The sequence below is a fragment of the Podarcis liolepis genome, assembly GCF_965112155.1.
Source record: "Podarcis liolepis genome assembly, chromosome: 4".
NCBI classification, from domain to species: Eukaryota; Metazoa; Chordata; class Lepidosauria; order Squamata; family Lacertidae; genus Podarcis; species Podarcis liolepis.
Window position 1 is genome coordinate 56,315,156 of NC_139558.1, and position 21,604 is coordinate 56,336,759.

Sequence of the window (21,604 nt, forward strand, 5' to 3'; positions counted from 1 at the left end):
TACCCCGCCCATCTGGCTGGGCCTCCCCAGCCACTCTGGGCGGCTTCCATAAAAACAAAAAATACAATAAAATATCACACGTTAAAAACTTCCCTGAACAGGGCTGCCTTAAGATGTCTCCTGAATGTCAGGTAGTTGTTTATCGCTTTGACATCTGCTGGAAGGGCGTTCCACAGGGCGGGCGCCACTACCGAGAAGGCCCTCTGCCTGGTTCCCTGTAGCTTTGCTTCTTGCAATGAGGGAACCGCCAGAAGGCCCTCGGCACTGGACCTCAGCGTCCGGGCAGAATGATGGGGGTGGAGACGCTCTTTCAGGTATACTGGACCGAGGCCGTTTAGGGCTTTAAAGGTCAGCACCAACACTTTGAATTGTGCTCAGAAACGTACTGGGAGCCAATGCAGGTCTTTCAAGACCGGTGTTATATGGTCTCGGCGGCCACTCCCAGTCACCAGTCTAGCTGCCGCATTCTGGATTAGTTGTAGTTTCCGAGTCACCTTCAAAGGTAGCCCCACATAGAGTGCATTGCAGTAGTCCAAGTGGGAGATAACCAGAGCATGCACCACTCTGGCGAGACAGTCCGCAGGCAGATAGGGTCTCAGCCTACGTACCAGATGGAGCTGGTAAACAGCTGCCCTGGACACAGATTTGACCTGTGCCTCCATGGACAGCTGTGAGTCCAAAATGACTCCCAGGCTGCGCACCTGTTCCTTCAGGGGCACAGTTACCCCATTCAGGACCAGGGAATCCTCCACACCTGCCCGCCTCCTGTCCCCCAAAAACAGTACTTCTGTCTTGTCAGGATTCAACCTCAATCTGTTAGCCGCCATCCATCCTCCAACCGCCTCCAGACACTCACACAGGACCTTCACCGCCTTCACTGGTTCTGATTTAAAAGAGAGGTAGAGCTGGGTATCATCCGCATACTGATGGACACCCAGCCCAAACCTCCTGATGATCTCTCCCAGCGGCCGCATGTAGATGTTGAAAAGCATGGGGGAGAGGACAGAACCCTGAGGCACCCCACAAGTGAGAGCCCAGGGGTCTGAACACTCATCCCCCACCACCACTTTCTGAACACGGCCTAGGAGGAAGGAGCGGAACCACTGTATGACAGTGCCCCCAGCTCCCAGCCCCTCAAGGCGGTCCAGAAGGATGCTATGGTCGATGGTATCAAACGCCGCTGAGAGATCCAGCAGAACTAGGAAACAGCTCTCACCTTTGTCCCTAGCCCGCCGGAGATCATCAACCAGTGCGACCAAGGCAGTTTCAGTCCCATGATGAGGCCTGAATCCTGACTGGAAGGGATCCAAATGGTCCGCTTCTTCCAGGCGTGCCTGGAGTTGTTCGGCAACCGCTCGCTCAATCACCTTGCCCAGGAATGGAAGATTTGAGACTGGGCGATAGTTGGCCATTGTGGCCGCATCTAAAGATGGTTTTTTAAGAAGCGGTTTAATAACCGCCTCTTTCAGCGGGTCTGGGAAGGCTCTCTCACGGAGGGAAGCATTCACCACCCCACGAAGCCCATCGCCCAGTCCTTCCCGGCTAGCTTTTATAAGCCAGGATGGGCAAGGATCCAGGAGACAGGTGGTTGGTTTCACTCGTCCAAGCAGCCTGTCCACATCCTCGGAGGTAACAGATTGGAATTGATCCCACGCAACTTGACTAGACAGAACTCTTAAAGAAATGGGTCTTCCTTTTGGAGGAAAGGCTTATTCATCCAAGTCATACTTCATATCTGAACAATCAATCATTGTTCATTTTATAATCTGTGATGATGATAATCACCTCTGTGTTGGTTTTAAATAACTGGTTATTCACTTATCAGTCCTTCAGATGTCAATGGACTCCTATTAGCCCTACCAGCATGGCCAGTGATCATGGGTGATGGGAGCTGGACTTCCACAAGGTCCTACAGGCAAACAATTCTTGTTACATAACTTGCTTTTTGGTCTGATTGTCCTCAAAGCAACTAAATATATGGAAACAAATGTTACCATATATTAAAACTAAAACTATCAACAATAAAAGCAAATTATCAATGTGTTACAATTTAAAACCAGAGGTATAAAATTCAAAAGGTCTGGAAAAAGATGGTCTGTGTTCAGTGAGGTTTCTTTCCTAATAAGTGTATTTAGGCTTGCAGTCTGCAAGGGCCAATGATACAGATCTGTGTCCCTCTGGAGAAAATTCTGCACAAAAGGACTGCCTATTTTAGGAGATACCACAAATATGTATAGACTTTAACGATACAGAAGGAGATGCAAAATCTAGGAATTTGCAAAGTTTTCCAACATTTGTTGAGGAAAGAACTTTGTTGTTATTTGCTTAGAATCTGGATCCTAATCTTCACCATCATCTGACAGCAGATTGGACTGAAGACTTCTAAAAAATAGTAATAGCCTTTCCATTGACGTCAACTATCGTGTGTGTTCTGAACAAATCTTTATTTTCATCATTTAACTTGGTTATCAGTGTTATTTCCTAACTCTGATAGCTCTATAATAGTGGCACATGGTCACATCTGAAAAGAATTTAGCAGGGTACATGTTTCTAAACACAAATATAAATTTATTGAAAACAGGTTTTCTCTTACCATTTGGTGAGAGTCGTGGAGAGTATATAAAATAAACACAGATCAAAGTAGAAAGGTTGTGCTTCTTATCAGTGGAAAATAAAAACCTTAAGGATTCAGCTTTCTTGAAAGTTTCCTCCCATTTTAATCAATCTTTTGTTTGTTAACAATAGTCCAGTTTTTTTAAAAAAAGAATTATTTTAAATTATTGCCCAAACTTTATTGAGGTTGGGTAGTGTTATATTAAGAACAAATAGAAAATGTTTGCTTAAAACAGCTAAAAGGAACTAAAACACCATTCAGTATATAGCCAAGATCCAAAGATCAGGGGTAGCTAACATAGTCCAGAGGGGACATAATCCTAGAGGGGATCACAACTCCCATTAGCCCCCGTCAGCATGGCCAGTGCTTAGGGTTATAACCTTCTGGCCTTCTGGCTATTCCCTCACTGAGAGAAGTGAAGTTACAGGGAACCAGGCAGAGGGCCTTCTCGGTAGTGGCGCCCGCCCTGTGGAACGCCCTCCTACCAGATGTCAAAGGAAAAAACAACTACCAGACTTTTAGAAGACACCTGAAGGCAGCCCTGTTTAGGGAAGTTTTTAATATCTGAAGGACTATTGTATTTTAATATTTTGTTGGAAGCCGCCCAGAGTGGCTGGGGAAACCCAGCCAGATGCGCAGGGTATTAATAAATCATTATTATTATTAATAAATTATTATTATTATTATTATTATTATTATTATTATTATTATTATTATTATTACATCCGAGGCATAATGGGAGTTATGGTGGAACATATGGAGAGTAAAGTGCTGGCTAACTGTGACAGGAGAGTCTGGAAACATGTGATCATTGTCATTATTATAATTGTGAACAACAGACTTCTCACCCATTTGCGTTGAGAGCCAGTGTGGTGTAGTGGTTAAGAGCGGTAGTCACGTAATCTGGGTAACCGGGTTCGTGTCTCCGCTCCTCCACATGCAGCTGCTGGGTGACCTTGGGCCAGTCACACTTCTGTGAAGTCTCTCAGCCTCACTCACCTCACAGAGTGTTTGTTGTGGGGGAGGAAGGGAAAGGAGATTGTTAGCCGCTTTGAGACTCCTTAAAGGGAGTGAAAGGCGGGATATCAAATCCAAACTCTTCTTCTTCTTCTTCTTTCTCGAACTGCTTTTGAAACACCCTTGTGTTCCAAAGGAGGCTTTCTGCATGGTGTGGGCAGAGCTTTTGATTGACCTATACAAATTGGAACATGGAATCCGGAATACGTCGAGTGGGTCCTTGGTTCCCATTCTCACAGTAGGGCTATTCACAATAATGCAGTCCTCACATTTTCTTAATGTGGAATACTGGAGCACATCCATTGAGCCTACCCCACACCTTCCGGCCATCAACACCTGTGCATTGAGCAGGACATTGGCAGGGAGTCACACAGACAGAAAACTGCATGTGACAAGGCTCTCACATCAGTGGGACCCTCGTCTCTCTCTAGAATTGAACGCACATAACCCCCCCCCCCACGCCAATGTTATTCTCAGTGCATGGAGATTATGGACCAGAGGTGGTAGACACACAAATACTGGGATGGGCCCCTGCACATTCCCACTTGCAGTGGGTTTACAGAGCTATCATGTGCAAGGACTTTGGAAAAGGTGCTGCATTAATGTTTTTTTTAAAGTATTTTCGTCACTACATCACTTCACTTGCAGAGCAGCATGTGTGGGGGCCAGGGGGAAGAGCTCTAGAAGGCACAACACATGGAAAGGACTTGGAAAGGATGTGAATGACTTGGCCAAGTCACAGCGTACTTGGAAGAGCAGGAACAGGTCTGTTGCCAATTTTTAAAAAGTCAAAAATTAGGTTGCCAGAAAGTTTTCAGTAAAGCTGATGTGCTTGTGTGCATGTAAAAGCCTGCAGCATTTGCACTTAGCGAGCCTGCTTGACGTGTGGAACACAGGCACATTGACTGAAGCGTCAGGTTATTTAGTGCACCATTTCACATGCCTATGCACGTGAGCCAGAATTGTGCATGTGAGGAGTTCCTCTGGAGCTCTGCTGAGATGGAGGAAGCAAGGGTAGCCAAAGATCACAAATTAAAAGGCAGGGGTTGCAGCAGACCTATCTCATTTGATTCCCTGCACAGCTCCTGTATCCTGACATGGCAGGACGGTGCCAAGCACAGACAGCTCTACAATTAGGCAAACTACGCCATATGCTAGGGGGCCAAAGGAGCTCCCCACCACAGTCATCTGCTACCTACTGTGAATGCTTGTTGATCCTTTTCTGACTCTGATCACCACAGGCAGGAAGAGCAGAGACCAAGCTTTTCCTTCCTCTTTCCTCTTCCTTTCCCCATTTGCCTCCACTGTGCTACTTTGCCCTTTCCCCCTTTCTTCTTCCACTGGTTGGAAGAAGGCAGGAAGATGGTGGGGCAGCACGGTGGCGGTGAGGAGATTGCCTCATGGCTGCTGCAGCAGAAGTGGTACTGATGTCCACTCCCCCTCTCAGGCTTTCCCCCCAGGATCACATACTGTGAGGGATGGGACACGTATTCCAAAAAAAAAACATTTATTGTACCTTTCCAAAGGGGCAGTTGTCTGTTATGTGATAATCCTCTGCATGCTTACTGGATTTCACTGGGAAAGCAAGCCACATGAAAAACAATGGAACCTACTTCTGAGAAAACAATGTGGATAGGATGAGCCAACACAAGTACAGTGGTACCTCGGGTTACATACGCTTCAGGTTACATACGCTTCAGGTTACATACGCTTCAGGTTACAGACTCCGCTAACCCAGATATATTGCTTCAGGTTAAGAACTTTGCTTCAGGATGAGAACAGAAATCGTGCTCCGGCGGCGTGGCAGCAGCAGGAGGACCCATTAGCTAAAGTGGTGCTTCAGGTTAAGAACAGTTTCAGGTTAAGAACGGACCTCCAGAATGAATTAAGTACTTAACCCGAGGTACCACTGTAATTGCCCCGGATAAATGCAGCAAAAAATGGAGCGTGGAGGTGGAAGAAGTGTACATTAAACCAAAGGAAATACTGAAGCTTACGGTTAATCTTTATGCAGGACCAGCCTTTTCATTAGGCTGAGGGAGGAAGCTCCCTCAGGTATTAGATACTGAGGACCAGTCTGATTAACTTTAGTACGTGGAATGCAGGAAGGTGCCATCTTGTTCTTTGCCTCACACAACAAAATGTTTGGTGCCCATCTTGTATTTATGTCTGGTCTTGTTTTTTGTTTTGACGGTTGGAATAAGAGAGAGACAGAACTGAGAGGACTGTATCTACTCTGCCTACTGATCTGAAATAAAACCAGCTCTCTCTATCGAAGCCCCATCCCTGATACTACCCAGGTACCAGAATATTTGAATCAGGTTGGCAATCCTAGCAGAGAGACAGCTGGTGGAGCAGGCAGGGATCCTGCTTGGAGTTGTTCTGACTCCTGCCTTCGGACCATACAGGATTATTGCTAAAATATTCCCCTTTTAAATCAGAACCGTTTTCTGATTTATAACTCTGATATCCAAAATTGTTCTTGCACCTGCAGTCTTTTAAATCTTGAATAGTCCCCCACTTTTTAGTCGGAGGAAATATCCTGTTGATTTCATTGAAACTTATTTTCCAAATAACTGGGCTCAGTATCAGAGCCTTCTTGATAAAATACATATACTGTATACATACATATATAATTTTATTTGTATGCTGCATTTTCATAGTTCAAACCATGCTCAATGTGGCTTACAACATGAAAAAATACATGACTACATAAAAAGTAGTCATAAACAATAAATAAAACATTAAAAACTCAACCAAACTTAGCAATTTCCACATAAATCACAAGTTCTATAATAAAGATACAACCCCCCCCCCCAAATATTAAATGGGTTTTTTAATTTTTGCACAGCCACAAGGACTGGACTGAAAAGAACTCCTTATCTAACAAGAGATCTTTGCAACTGGAAATCAAAGCTGGAAATAATCAAAATAAACAGTCAGAGATGTTAACTATTTCAGCCTCCAGCCAAAGAAAGCAGTGAATTCTCCACTATGTAGGTGTTAAATCAAGACTCTACACTTACCAAAAAAAAAGGTATATTTGAAGCAATGTCCCATAGTAATCTGCATACAGTCCAGATTCCATTATTAATTCAATTTTCCATTTGTTTTGCAGAGAAACTTAATCCCAAAGATTTTTCTCAGTTTATTTGCCTCTGACATGCATATAATAGAACTGCAATACCAGCATAAATTATGGCCTGTCACAATAATTCCGAGATCCTATGAATGTTCATAGTTGTTGTGGACCAAGGAACAGGTAGAAGTCAATATGAACTGATTTAGGATCATGGTCACTAAAACAAACTAAATGGTTTACCTTGGAAACCCACCTGCTAAGTAATGTATATGACCCTGTGGGGTGGGATTCACCTAACAAACCCCACCAGTGGAAGCCCTGTGCAAGGACTTGCAGTTGTACAATAGGGCTTTCTGTCACCATTTTGCCCTGTTTGCCCAAGGATCTTCATAGGCTCCAAGTACATTTCCAAGTACAATTCAAAGTGTTGGTGCTGACCTTTAAAGACTTAAATGGCCTCGGCACAGTATAGCTGAAGGAGTGTCTCCACCCCCATCATTGCGTGGACAGGCGGAGTCCCCCCAACCCCAGGCAACCCCCGAGTGGAATAATGACTCAAGACTGTGGGATTAAAATTGGCCACAACTTTATAAAATTTCAGATGTAGGGAGACCTTGACTCAGGCATTGGGCGTTTATCCTTCCCAGTCCCCAGCCAGGAATCTGGGAGACATCAGGGTTAACCAGAATGTGTGGGGATTGGGCTGGCTCTGGAGAACATATGTTCAAGCAGAGAGCCCGCCCCCCGTTTTGCCGCCATTGGAGGGGAGAGCAATGACAACCTCTCGGCATATGGCCAATACTTCCCCTCAAGACCCCTTTAATGGGGAACCCTGAGATCATCACCACAAGGGGGGGTCACCGCTTCATGCCCCCCCCCCATTTAGGAAGATAGACTAAAGGATTCTGCCCAAAGCCTGAAACCGCCACCCGAGCCCAGACAATGATGGTCAGCTCCAAGGGTCTTCTGGCTGTTCCCTCACTGCAAAAAGTGAAAACAAAAAAATTCCTTCCAGTAGCACCTTAAAGACCAACTAAGTTAGTTCTTGGTATGAGCTTTCGTGTGCAAGCACACTTCTTCAGATACACACGAAAGCTCATACCAAGAACTAACTTAGTTGGTCTTTAAGGTGCTACTGGAAGGAATTTTTTTGTTTTGACTATGGCAGACCAACACGGCTACCTATCTGCAACTGCAAAAAGTGAAGTTATAGGGGGAAAGGCAGAGGGGCTTCTTGGCAGTGGTTCTCTCCCTGTGGAATGCATTCCCATCAGATGTCAAGGAGAAGGCAGCCCTGTATTGGGAGGTTTTCAATGTTGTGTTGCAAGTGCTGCCCACCCTCAGACCGAGTCAGCAGCCATTATTATTAAAAATTGGCTCTGAGGGTTGGGAGAACCCTCAGAATAGTGGGGGTGAGAAGGAGTGGGGTCATTACATCTGGCAAACTGAAATACTTGCACAGAATCATGGGAGGAGCATGATGTTGAATTCCACCCTATGTTGTTGTTGTTTAGTCGTTTAGTCGTATCCGACTCTTCGTGACCCCATGGACCAGAGCACGCCAGGCACTTCTGTCTTCCACTGCCTCCCGCAGTTTGGTCAAACTCATGCTGGTAGCTTCGAAGACACTATCCAACCATCTCGTTCTCTGTCGTCCCCTTCTCCTTGTGCCCTCCATCTTTCCCAACATCAGGGTCTTTTCCAGGGAACCCTATAGTTCTATGTAAATTTAAATTTAAGATTCTGATAAAATTAACACTTTGTAACATCACTCTCAAGTATAGATATCCCTATAGATACCCCTATACCCCTATAGAACACGCTTGCCCTAGGCAATGTGATTGGCAACTACCTGAGTTATGTCTGGAATGTTATTCAGAAGTTGTTGACTAAGCCTTTAGTTAGCTAAACTGAGAAATTGTAGGATATGTTCATACCTCAATAGTTATGTCATTTAGTATGAAAATAACTCCAGCAAACTGGACATGTGTTGTTGCAGGCAACAAATCAAGTCTGATAATTTATTCCCTCCCTCTGGATTTTAAAGTCAAGCCACAGCTGAAAGAAGAAAAACCTGAATTATTTTAGGTATTTTCTCTTTCTCGAAGATTTTTCCTCATATGTTTGGAGGCTGTTTCCTCCATTGTTTCTTTTTCTATTCTGAACAAGCAATATAAAATGAAATTATAGTAATACGGAATAGTTTTTATAGACCAAGTGGCCTCTTGGAATTCTGCACCCTGTTTGTGTGTGGAGGGATTGGCACCAGCTAGCAAAAATTCTCTGGGCAGAAGAGAAAATTGTACAACTGCTTCTTGGGGTAAGACTCACCATGCTGGTTGCAAAGCTTTTATTTTGTTGCATTTTTATTTAGCGGTGCTACTGCAATTAACTGGGACGCGGGTGGCGCTGTGGGTTAAACCACAGAGCCTAGGACTTGCAGATCAGAAGGTCGGCCATTCGAATCCCCGAGAGGGGGTGAGCTCCCGTTGCTCGGTCCCTGCTCCTGCCAACCTAGCAGTTCAAAAGCACGTCAAAGTGCAAGCAGATAAATAGGTAAACGGCGTTTCCGTGCGCTGCTCTGGTTCACCAGAAGCAACTTAGTCATGCTGGCCACATGACCCAGAAGCTGTACGCCGGCTCCCTTGGCCAATAAAGCGAGATGAGCGCCGCAACCCCAGAGTCGGTCATGACTGGACCTAATGGTCAGGGGTCCCTTTACCTTTACTGCAATTAACAGCTACAGCAACTGTAGTACCAGCCTGGACACCATTTTGAATTGTCCATTATGCCCTAGACCTAACGTTGTTCTGAGACAATGTGTATGTGGGGGTGGAGTTGCAACAACGACAACAGCAAATGATGGAGGCTATTCAGACAAAATTCTGCAAATTAGCCTTTTTCTTAAGGTTGAGAGGGAACTACAAAAACCTCAGAGATTTTCCTCAGAACAATGTCTGCTCAGAAATTTCAGTTCAGCTCTATATCCTGACAATACTTTGACTTTATTGAATTGCATTAATCATTTTAATAAATTTATTGCTGTTGTTTTCTTTATTTATATCCTGCTGTGTTTAATATTATAATGATTGCAATATTTGGTGGTTTTTAAAAATGCTATTCTGATTACTGTGAGCCACTTTGAGCTCAACATTTGTTGTTGGAAAAGTGGAATAGAAATATTAAATCAAATCAATCTAATCAGTGACGCTTCCTAGGAAGTATGCAAGGAAATATTAATGAACAGGATTTTCTGAGAAAGGTGCAATATAGAGACAAGGATGGAGAAAAGTGGAAGCTTATGCCTTGTATGATAAATGTTTTGCTACTAACTTTATGAATCTGCCCAATGAACAGCATCAGCACATGTGAATAGTATTAATGTACTAACTCTATATTTACAAAATAGTTCAGAATATTTTCAGAGATGGGAATATTCCTTTCAAGAATGTGAAATGACCTGTTTCCAGGCCACTCAGTGGTAAATTTTTTGGTCCCTGAAGCTTAAACTGTTATGCAGCTTCCTTTGCAACCAGCAATGAGCTCTGGGTAATGACTGCCATCTTCTTCAATGAGGTTGTTCCAAGATGGAGCACCACAAATTTTCCATGAGCTTGTGTTCTTGGTATCACGTACGGTAAGTACTTTCGTAAACACATTGTTATTCCTTGAGGGTCTTGACCTCTGTTAAAATGCGGTAGGGGATTCAGTACAGCCAATTTACTACAACACTACACCTTTAGAAGATCCATGCTGCTGACCCTCAAACTTTGGGATTGTTGAAATAAATACAACAACAAAACAATCAATTTGAGTTGGATGACTCAAATTAGGTCTACTAGACCCATAATTTCTAAGCAACGTGGACTAATTCTATGGGATTAGGGATCCTGGGTCCTGAATATTAAGCTTCATTAGTTTCAAAGTAGATCTGCTCCTGAGGTCTCCTCAAGTCTTTGGATGGTATTCAATTAAGTTTTAGCCAGAGTATAACCATTGAAATTAATGTACATTGGTATGTTAGGTCCATTAATTTCAGAGGACCTTTGCCACTAATTCCAGTGACAAGTGCCTTTTTTTTTTTTTTGCTGGGGAAAGACTCCAATGGAAAATAAAATAAAACAATTAATCTCGAAGGGCCAAGGGTGTAACCCAGAGAGTCAGGTGTTTGTCAAAAGCTAAGCCAATATCAAAGCTAATAAGTCTCCTGAAGAGTTTGCCAGGAACTGAATGTTGCCATTTGGAAAAATAGCTTTTAGGTGTGTCCAATGAGAAAATTCACACCAGTGCATGCACACACGCACACACACACACAAAATCTATAAATGTCCTACCAACAGTCCTTTCTGCATCTTACAACACATGAGCATCCTCAGAAGAACAAGGATCACCAGAAACTTCCCCCCAACTCACCAGTTTCTTTCCAATAATTGAGTTGCATTTCTATTTTCATGCTGAGAAGCAAAATCCAACATATATAAAACCATAATAAAACATTAAACATTGAAAAAAACTTCCCTCTACAGGATTGCCTTCAGACAGCTCAGGGTCAGATAACTCCATATCCTCCAACATTTCTCCATTAAAAAAAAAGTGGGACATTCAGGGATCAAAGCAGAAACCAGGATGCCTTCTTTAAATCAGGGACGTCCCTGGAAAATAGGGACACTTGGAGGGGCTGGGAACTTTTCTGCATGCTTTGTCCTTGCCTTCTGGGAGACATTGCATATTAGGCCCAGAAGGAGTGAGAAGCAATTGAGCAGTGGAGACAGTGGTAAGGATGAAAAAGCGCAGAGCGGCCCACTGAGAACATCTTGCTCCCCTCCCCTAAAAACCAGGAACCAGTGCTGCAATAAATGGCAGTTCTTATTTCTAAAATTTGATACACTATCTATGCTTGGGGGGGTGGGGGGTGTCAAGAATGTCAGTGTTAGCATCCTTGTGTCATCTTTGAGATCTCTGCCTTCCCTTATGTGGCTCTTTTATTCCTCGCAAGATAAAATGAGACAAATTGGAACATCCACAAACAATCTTTTTGGTTCCTGAAAAGAAGTTGTTCCTTGTAAATGCTGACAGAGAGAATGCTTTACTACCCACCAAGGAGCACTTGTGGCTGTGTTTCCATAGCCAGGTTTGTGGTTCTGGCAAAGTACAGGGGATCTGGAATGCCATCAATACAATAATATTATTGTATCATATTAGCAAAGTAATACAATAGGCTGCTAGTTGGAAACAGATGTAAAGCGAACCTGTGTCAGAATTATGCTGTAATTAGATCTGTCAAAAGGTAACTTTCAAACAATTTACAATGGCAATTAGAATATTTCACAATGTACTTGTAAATAGGGTTAAATTACCTGTACATAATGCACATTTCTAAAATTAAGATGACAAATATTTGACAAAGAAAGATAAAATGATTCCTATCAGCTGTGGACCTGTATGCCCCAGTAGCTGAACCTAAAATTTCATTCATACAAAATGTTGAAATATAAAATATATTAGGGCTGCCTAATTTCCTGGACATTGCCAGGATTTCAAAGGCATCCGGTGGGAATTTCTGAAAGGTGGCGCTTTGTCCAGGATTTTAGGCAAGTCATTCAACAACTTGGGGGTCCTCCTGAAAAAAGCTCAACAACTTGTCTTGGTTTTTAGTTTTTGAAATATGGCAACCATGAAATACATAAACATCTTTCATATAGCCTATAAGAGCACTGGAACTGGCCTCCTTGTCAGGCATTGCTACATGTCAATATGGAGGACAGTCAAATAATCTGCTCAAGAAGAACCATTGAAGCTGCTGTCCAAACTGTGCCCTTAGTGCCAGAATCTGCACTGGGTGCTATGTAATCGTGCATGAAAGATGGAAACTGAGGCACAGATAAGCAAGTCCAAACCTGAAGTAAAATGCTTAAAATGAAGCAGATTTGGGTCAGTTAAACTGAGGGAGAGGAGACAGTCTGCAAAAGTAAGTTGGGGAGAGTAGGGGATGAGTTTAGGAGTTGTGAAATTTGGCAGTGCAGAGAGAAAACGACCCATTAGCCTGCCTCTTCATATAAAAAAACTGCAGGACCTAGCAGGGGCAAATATCCTGCTGGAGAGGTCCCTGTAGAGGCCAGCTACTGAGAGACTTGAGAATGGGAAGCAGGAACAGAGGCTAAACATAAGCCCTTTCCCAGTCAGGGCAGGGTGGGCAATGCAAGTAGTGTTCCTCCTATTAATGAAGTGTTGGTTGGGGTGATGATATCCTTCCTCCTTTTTTGCAGGCTGCGTGCTACCTTAGTGACTTGCCTTTCTTCCAATTCGCACAGCATCTCTCCTCAGTTCCAGTGGCATTCAGTTTCCTCCTCACCAGAGGAAATTGCTGCAGCTGTGCTATGGCTTCCTCGCCCCAAGGATTGAGTTGCCCTCTCAATCTATTTGTGCAGTTGGGGTTTGGCTGCCCTTTTCTCCCCCTCTGTTCAGTAGGCCACACTTCAGCCTTGATAGCCATCAGAGGTTGGTGGACCGATAGAAATCTAGAAGCAGTCTGAAAACAGAAACACGTTTGTGGGTTTAGTGGACTGGAAGAAGTCTGGGGCACTACAAGAAATTGCACTGTTGATCTAAGGAAATCTGACACCAGATCAGTAGCTTGGCTGACTGTTTTAAGGAGTTGCTTGCTTGCAGTAAGTTTTGCTTCTGTATTATCGTAAACGAGACATTACCAAGATACAAAAGGTCTACCATTTTCTCTCATCCAAAGAAAGTGTTCCCCTGTTGCATTGCCGCTGGACCTCTCACTAGTCAGGTAGTGGATAATATTCTTAACAATATTAATGTGACATGACATCAGGAATTCACTCACTCATGATATTATTAAAATTACAAGGGTAATTCTCATTCTGTGTGTTTCATTAATGATTCTTTAACACATGCTGCTTACTTGCCTGCTTGCTTCCTTCCAAACAAAAAACACAAAGTTATCAGAAGCCCCCTAGAGTCATGGCAGGGAACATACATAACACTTCCCAAGGAGCTAGAGCAGCGGTGTTGCATCCTTCACTGGCACCTGGGGCACGCACGTACGTGTTCACATGTGCACCAGGTGGGACCAGGGGCTGGGTGTGGAAGGTAAACAAAGCCCACTGTGCCAGCCGCTCACTGCTGCTGCCAGGGTTAGGCCATGGAAGGTTCACAGGGCCATGCTGAATGGGAGCGCCAGGCTCATGTCCCCTCAAAATCATGCATATAGGGCTAAGGCCCCCCTCCATGCTATGCCCCTGAGCTAGAGCTCTGAATTGTGGTATATTGGCTATTTAGGAACAGAATGTTTGGCTAGATTGGCCTTGGGTCTGATGCAGCAGGGCTATTTCTTATGAAATTCTAGCGTATAGCTGAATAACATTGCTGAAAATATGTCTTTAAAACGATTCTCCCTTTTTTATTTTATCTTTCCATCTAAACAACTAGTTTGTCTTCACTTAGGCAGTTGCTTCCATTTTAATGTCTTTGAACTATTTCTATTATATACTACCTTGCATGCAATGAGAACTACGTTAAACTTCTGTGACTCAATTTGGCTATGCATCCATTAGCAGAGAGATGATAAAAGACAAAGGAGGACAAACAAACCTCATGTATGTAAATAGATAGATGAATGTATACAAGTGCATCCTTTTTTTTTAAAAAAAGGGAAACAGATAAAGGCCCCTTAAAAACAAAATTAGCTGTAATCTAAAATGAATGCTTACATTTCTTCCATTGCTGAAGTGTCAGAAATGCAAAGCAGTTTAAACAGATTGATAACTCTGAAGCAGAAATGCCACCATGGCTGAGTTCCTCGCTCACCCTGCCCCCAATCAGATGTGTTTTTAATTTAATGGATTTGGCTCATTGCTAGTCAGTATGTAATTCTGATTTTTCACACGTATACAAAATCAGACAGACAAGTAAGCAGTGGTGTTTCTTTTAGCCACTGGAATATTCAAACCCAATGTTGAAAAATTATTCTGTGTTTAAATCAGACTCAGACCACCTGAGGGGATGTTTATAAATTAGTCTGCCTCTTCCGTTATTGATTAATCACCATCAGCATCATTATCATACTCAGCCTTTAAAAGTGCAGTGTTAAGTCCAATGAAAAGAAAATGTTGCTTGCCCAAAAGTTTACACTCCAACAGAAAGGAAATGTAGCTTATCAGAAGGTTTACAGAAATGACACAGAAAAAGAAATTTAGAAGAAGAAGAAGAAGAGTTTGGATTTGATATCCCGCCTTTCACTCCCTTTAAGGAGTCTCAAAGCAGCTAACAATCTCCTTTCCCTTCCTCCCCCACAACAAACACTCTGTGAGGTGAGTGGGGCTGAGAGACTTCAAAGAAGTGTGACTGGCCCAAGGTCACCCAGCAGCTGCATGTGGAGGAGCGGAGACGCGAACCCGGTTCCCCAGATTACGGGACTACCGCTCTTAACCACTACACCACACTGGCTTTAGAAATAAATACCCACCAGTACCAGGTCTAGTACACATCTATGAGGGGTGTCATGGATCCCTCTTCACCAAGCAGTCTCAGCTAGGCCAGGGGTTCTCTGTGGACCACCAATGGTCTGAAGGCTTCATGTAGGTGATGGTAGCATGTATGTAAGAATACAGTTAAAGATCCTACAGCATTTAGCACAGGTAGAAAACTCATTAAGTGGTCTTACAAGAACAACAGCAATTTTCAAGTGGTCCCTGGCAGAGAGGAATATTTTGCGAACCACTGAACTAAGTCTTTTGTATGGTTGATCTCAGAGAGGCCCAGTCTGCAATAATGGGAATATTCCTACCTCTTTATAGTAGAAAAGCTAATACAGTAGAAGGGATAACTGAGAGAAATGGAGTATGTTCATGGGCTGCAAAAATGCTATTATACTAGCATATTCCAGTCCAGAATGGTTGGCTAAGACAGTGGTTTTCAACTAGTGTGCCATGGCACCCTGGGGTGCTTTGTCAGGGGTGCTGTGGGCAACACTGGTCTCTGTCCCTCTTTCTTTCCCTCCCTCCTCTGATGTCCTTTTGCGTCTCTGCCTCCCAAAGGCTTGCACAGCTGTTTATTGCAGCAGCACTGGCTATAAGCTCTGCAGGCAAATGGTGGCTCTGGGAGGCACCTCTCTTTGGAATTGGGGAGGGGGGCAGCTCAGAGACCAGGGATGGCAGCAGCTGCCCAGAGGACTCCCAAGGAGAGGAGAAGAAGAAGAAGAGTTTGGACTTGATAGCCCTCCTTTCACGCCCCTAACATTCTCCTGCCCCTTCCTCCCCCACGACAAACACTCTGTGAGGTGAGTGAGGCTGAGAGACTTCAGAGAAGTGTGACTAGCCCAAGGTCACCCAGCAGCTGCATGTGGAGGAGCGGGGAATCGAACCCGGTTCACCAGATTATGAGTCCACTGCTCTTAACCACTACACCACACTGGGAGGAGAGAGGAGGCTCAAAAAAGGGAGTGTGTTCAAAAAAGGGTGAGCAGTTGCCAGCTCAGCAGCTTGATCTATTTTGATATTTTTGTACAGGGGAAGCTCATAATGTAACTTTACTTCTATTGCTTTTCTTGCTTTTTTAAAAACAACAACAACAATTGTACTATAAAGACATTCTATATGTCTGGTTCATCCAACCATAAATCTAGCTTAAATAATATTATGAATGGGTGTTGTGGTTTTCAAAATTCCTTTCCTTAGTAATGTTACATAAGCTGTATATAAAGTTTGTGCCTTTAACTCATCAAAGCATCTCAATGCTTTGTGAATGTTGAAATCTAAGAAAAACTATGGTGCAATTAAGAATAACAAAGATTGACCTAATTGTGGGAAAGTTTGTTGCTACAGTTTTCATTATGGCTGGAAGTCAGATGCTGGCATCTGAGAAGGTTAGAAAAATCCAATGTTGTTTATTCAATGGTTTTCTTTTCATGCAAGAGATAAAGCATTGCTGCAGCAGGAAAAGATAGACAAGTAATGGCTGTTCATTTTGTTTTCTGAGAGAGTTGTCTTTGCAAATTCATCCAGGTGAGGTTTATAGGACTTCTAGATGTTGATTCACTCCCCCCCTTTTATAGACTCTCACAGGCAGAAAAATTGAGCCCTTGGTAGGCTCTTGGGCAAAACAGAATGTTCACATAGCTGCTGATTCTCTTGCTCAGGTAGATGAGCTGATTCAGTGAGCCTAGACTACCACCTACATCTTCATACATTTCTCTGTCAGCAGAGTTTTCTTTTAATTGTATGTGAATACTTTTTTGAGCCAAGAACTACTTCAGAAAATTTGGGAAGTGTGAAAACTTGTGGATATCTGTTTCAGTCTGAATATTTATCCGGGTGATGTGGATCTGGTTAATTCATACTCAGGGTTCACAAAGGTAAGATTCCCCAAGAATCCCCAGAGAAGTTAGTAAGATACTTGACCAGAGTTTCTGTAAAGAGAAACGATTTATTCTTAGCATAAAAAACAAACTGAAACAATATAATGCAAATCTCTAAAAACAAAAACAAAAACAAAACCATCTCCATAACATGAGCCAAAAAATTTAAAAAGTTAATAAATTACCTATATTTCTTTGCCTACACTATTTAGCAGTCTTCTGTAATTTTGTTAAACTGTAATCTATATCTGTAATTTTAACTGTTTTATACATGTGAACAAATGCAACACTTTTAGGATTTTCTTTAACATAAAGCCTATTTTCCTTCTATAATTTTACTCTTCATCTTTCTTTTCCTTCTACTTCCATATAAAACTTTCACCAATAAGCAGAAGACCAAATATTTATCCCAAACTAAACAACCATAGCACAACTAGGGCTGGGGGAGAAATTCAATTCAATTCACACTTACAGGCGAATCTACCTAATTTGCACTGTCTGAAAGAATATGTTAACCAAAACACAGTCATTCTTTTAAATTCACACTTCTCTGAATTTTGCAATGTAATTCTCCAGCCAAGCAATATGTACAATTATGCATATACTTGAGTAAAGTGTGCATAAAAATGCATATATTGGTGAAAATAACATGGGGGAAATACATTGTGTACTGGGAAATCGCTTTGCAAAAACTGTGTATATTAGGAGAAAATACACTGAAATGTGGATGGATTTTTCATTTATTTATTTTATTTCATAAAACATATACACCACTTGATTACAAAAAAACCTCAAAGCAGTTTACAAAAGAGTGTGTGTGTGTGTGTGTGTGTGTAAAACAGACTGATATGGAAATATGGAAAACTCTGCTTCAGATTGAAAAAAACCTGAGAAACTTGAGTGAAGCAGGAATATTTATTCAAACCATGATCATACCATCTCGATCTACCATTTAAATTTGGCTGTCCATACAGTTTGATGAGTGCATGCTTTCAGAAAAGTTAAAAAAAGGATAAATATTATACAGTATACCTCTTTCAGCATATATTATAGTAGCACAATGTTCCATATCCCTACCCCCATTTTGTGCACATACTGGCCATATAATGTATTCTATATGATACACTGGCTACATATCTATCCCTTTAATGGTTTTTGGGGGGGTGCATCCACATTCCATATCACAAAACAGTTAATAGTCCATTAGTTCACTGTTGAGCAGATGCTTAGTGCTATTCTCATGCATGACCCTGCTCAGCTCAAATATGGCCATGTACAGTTTCCTAACCCCCCCCCCCCAGCTTGTATATTCATATGAACTATGTACATATAAGTCTACATGCCTTGTATAATCCATTCACAGTGACAAATGAGTAGATTGACTCTGTTAGTAGGCCTCATAAACATTTATATGCTTTGGGTCACTTCAGAAGTTATAGGCATGGAGGGCAAGGTGTGTGAGACCAGGAAGTGCTTCTGCAACCTGCTACTAACCCTTATTTTTTACCATTAGTTACCAGGCTATTGAAACAAAATAAAAAGCACACATCTTGGCACCAATGCTTAGCATGCATATAACAATATAGCATTTTGTGTCATACATACCGTATTGGCCCGAATATAAGCCACACCTGAATATAAGCCGCACCTTTAAAATTCGGGGTGGGGGTGGGGGCGGAGGGAAAAAAAGACAATACCCGAATACCTGAATAAATGCATCCTGGGAAGTGTAGTTTCTCCCAAGGGGCGTTTCAATAGTTTCCTTGTGGGCTTCTTGGATGCGGCACCAGAGGAAGGTGGTAAGAGACCGCTTTCTCTTCTCTGCTCCTATTTCCCCCCAAATTAAGAGTGTCAGCAGCAGCAGCAGCCAGACGTGGGGCAGGAAAAAGGGGTTTGGAGGGTGGGTGATTGAGTGGGAAAGAAGGAAGGGGGGGTATTTGGAGGAGCAGGGGGCAGGCAAGGAGGCTTATAGGGAGATAAGGGAGGGAGGCTTGGGGATTAGGGCTGCTGCTGCTGGCCTCCAGTCCAAATTCAGATTGGCTCAAAAACAAGCCAAGTTATTTTTCAATTTTGCAGACGGGATGGGGGATAGCATGGCTTATTTCTGACCCAACCCTGTTTGAGGAGGTGGGGGGGGTCACCCATCACTGCTTTGCAACCTATGGTCAGGCTACATTCAACCTTAGGACTACATTCACATTGAACAAACACAGATAACTGCGCCGTCGAAACATGAAATAATGTTGTCCTTAAAATACTTGTGTTGGCTTCAGGGCAAGTCCCATGGTCTGCAACTGACCTGTGCTTGGGAGAAGGCTTGGGAGCGGCGGGCAGGCTGTGTGCCGTTGCCCTGTGCTCCCGGTTGCTGGGGGGGGGGGGAGCCGCACCATTTTGCCGACGGTCTCCCCCCCTTCCCCCTCATGGCTCGGGGGAGCGCTGGGAGTGGCAGGCAGGCTGCACACCATGGCCCATGCTCCTGGGCTGCTTGGGGTGGGGAACCGTGCCGCTTTGCCGGCGTTGTAAGGTCGTGAATATAAGCCGCACTTTAACTTTTCACTGTCAGAATTTGGGGGGAAAGTGTGGTTTATATTCAGACCAATATGGTACAGCTAGTCATTGGGGTGTTTAATAATATTGACAATGAAAGAGAAAAACATTTCTCCCTATGCATCTTGGAAGAGCAATATTCACACACTCTCACACCTAAATGATCCACAATTGTGTGTGTGTCCTGATGTGCTGTTCCATATGCATTTCAGCTGTGACACCTGCTCTACACAAAGGAAAATCAGTCTAAATAGGGTTCTACCACTGAAGTGGTAGCTAAGTTACTCACATAGCTGAACAAGCTAAGGACGCACCTGGTTTCTTAATACAAAGCCTTTACTTCCAAAAAAGAGAGCCAGTTAAAAAGGTCAAAGTCCTCAGTGTGTCAATGCCAAGTGAGAGGGAGGCATGTTCCTGAAACTTGGAGAGGTCTGCATTAAATGTATGTCATGGCTCCCCCTAGGAACTGTTTCTACAGGAGAAACGTCACCTGTCTCATTCTTGTTGAGCAGTTACAAACCTGAGAATCAAGAGCTTAGAATTTCTGCAAGGGTTTCTCTGAATGGGGACGAAAGACAGGTAAAGTAATGAATGTAAGAGTATTTACATCTGAACGCTAAGCAATTTTTGAAGAGTGTGGTAGGAACTAGTTATTGCAAGGACTATTATTTAGTTTAATTGATCCCAGCTGGGCTTGGAAGATTTCTGGCCCAAAGCATGGGAATGCTTGCCAGCAGCCTGTCATATTTGATTGCTCACACTGCTATGAACTTGGCGAGGAGAGGTCAATCGCATAGCAAAAACTAAAACCTCCTCTGTATCCAAGCTTGCTTAAAAAATGCAGAAATGCTGCCAACGGACTAGCGAGCTATTCTCTTTTCAACTTTGTTTTAAGAGGCCCCTGGTTTCTTGGAACTGGGGGGAGTGATGTGCTGCTAAGCAATGAGATGTTCCACATGTGGAGCAATGGGCAGACAGAGCTGCTCTACAGTCTTTTATGCATCTGTTTTTATTAAACTTAATATGAGTTAGGCCTAGCAAATGAGATTGAGCATATGCCTGCTGATAAAGGTGCACTCGGGAAGATATGCGACATGTTTTACTTCATCAGCATTGCTTTGGAATCAGTCCTTCATTCAGCATAGTCTGATTGCTTTATTTTATTGAAATTTATGTCTGATAACTATGAGCAACTATTTGATAGTCCCTAGGCGGCTAGTCTACATGTTTCCAGAGTGAGTGCCTCTATATGGATGATCCAGTTGTACCTACATGTTTGTTATGGTGTGAGCAGGTTCAGCAAGTATGAAAAGATCCCATGGAATTACCTAGCCTAGGAGTCATAGTTTCTAACTTGAGATGATATGGCCATGTAGGAAAGATACTTTTGTTAAAATTTCCAGAGCTTCTCGAATACTAGTGGCTTTTACTGATAGAATGCCGTAGAAATACTGATGTAAATCTAGCCAGTGCAACCGTTTGCCAGATTTGCAGGCCAGCTTCTCGCAGATTGACCAGTGTAATTTATTTCAGCTACTCATCATCTGCGATGATCAAGGTGCTCATGACCCAAGGAGACATTAGAATTAAATTTATATGCCAATTTTCAACAGAAAACTGTGCTCAAAATGGCTCACAATACCCAGACACAATAATATAATACAGTGGTACCTTGGGTTACAAACACCTTGGGTTACAAGCACTTTGGGTTACAGACTCCACTAACCCAGAAGTAATACCTCGGGTTAAGAACTTTACCTCAGGATGATAACAGAAATCGTGTGCTGGCGGTGTGGCGGCAGCAGGAGGCCCCATTAGCTAAAGTGGTACCTCAGGTTAAGAACGGTTTCAGGTTAAGAACGGACCTCCAGAATGAATTAAGTTTGTACCACTGTACAATAAAAAATCTGTATAATATTAACAATCTAACGGTACCAATAGCATTGTATATCAAAGCACTAGTAAC

The 21,604-nt window shown here is 43.0% G+C and overlaps 1 protein-coding gene across 1 annotated transcript; it reads right to left on the reverse strand.

The window, feature by feature from the left end:
- Nucleotides 1–286: 286 nt before the first annotated feature.
- On the reverse strand, nt 287–1,528 carry LOC310705692 (uncharacterized protein). The gene is made up of 2 exons (XM_083500435.1): nt 1,217–1,528; nt 287–883 (listed from the first exon to the last, which is right to left on the reverse strand). Exons 1-2 carry the CDS (start codon nt 1,410–1,412, stop codon nt 375–377), a joined length of 705 nt encoding a protein of 234 aa, XP_083356561.1. The 5' UTR covers nt 1,413–1,528; the 3' UTR covers nt 287–374.
- Between the last annotated feature and the right edge of the window lie 20,076 nt (nt 1,529–21,604).

Bases quoted from the DNA above. Each gene is read 5' to 3' on its own strand.
- LOC310705692 (XM_083500435.1), bottom strand. From the start codon at position 1,412: ATGGCCAACTATCGCCCAGTCTCAAATCTTCCATTCCTGGGCAAGGTG. The intron at 884-1,216 runs GTGAGAGCTGTT...CTTTTAAATCAG, and splicing joins CCGGCGGGCTAGGGACAAAG to AACCAGTGAAGGCGGTGAAG.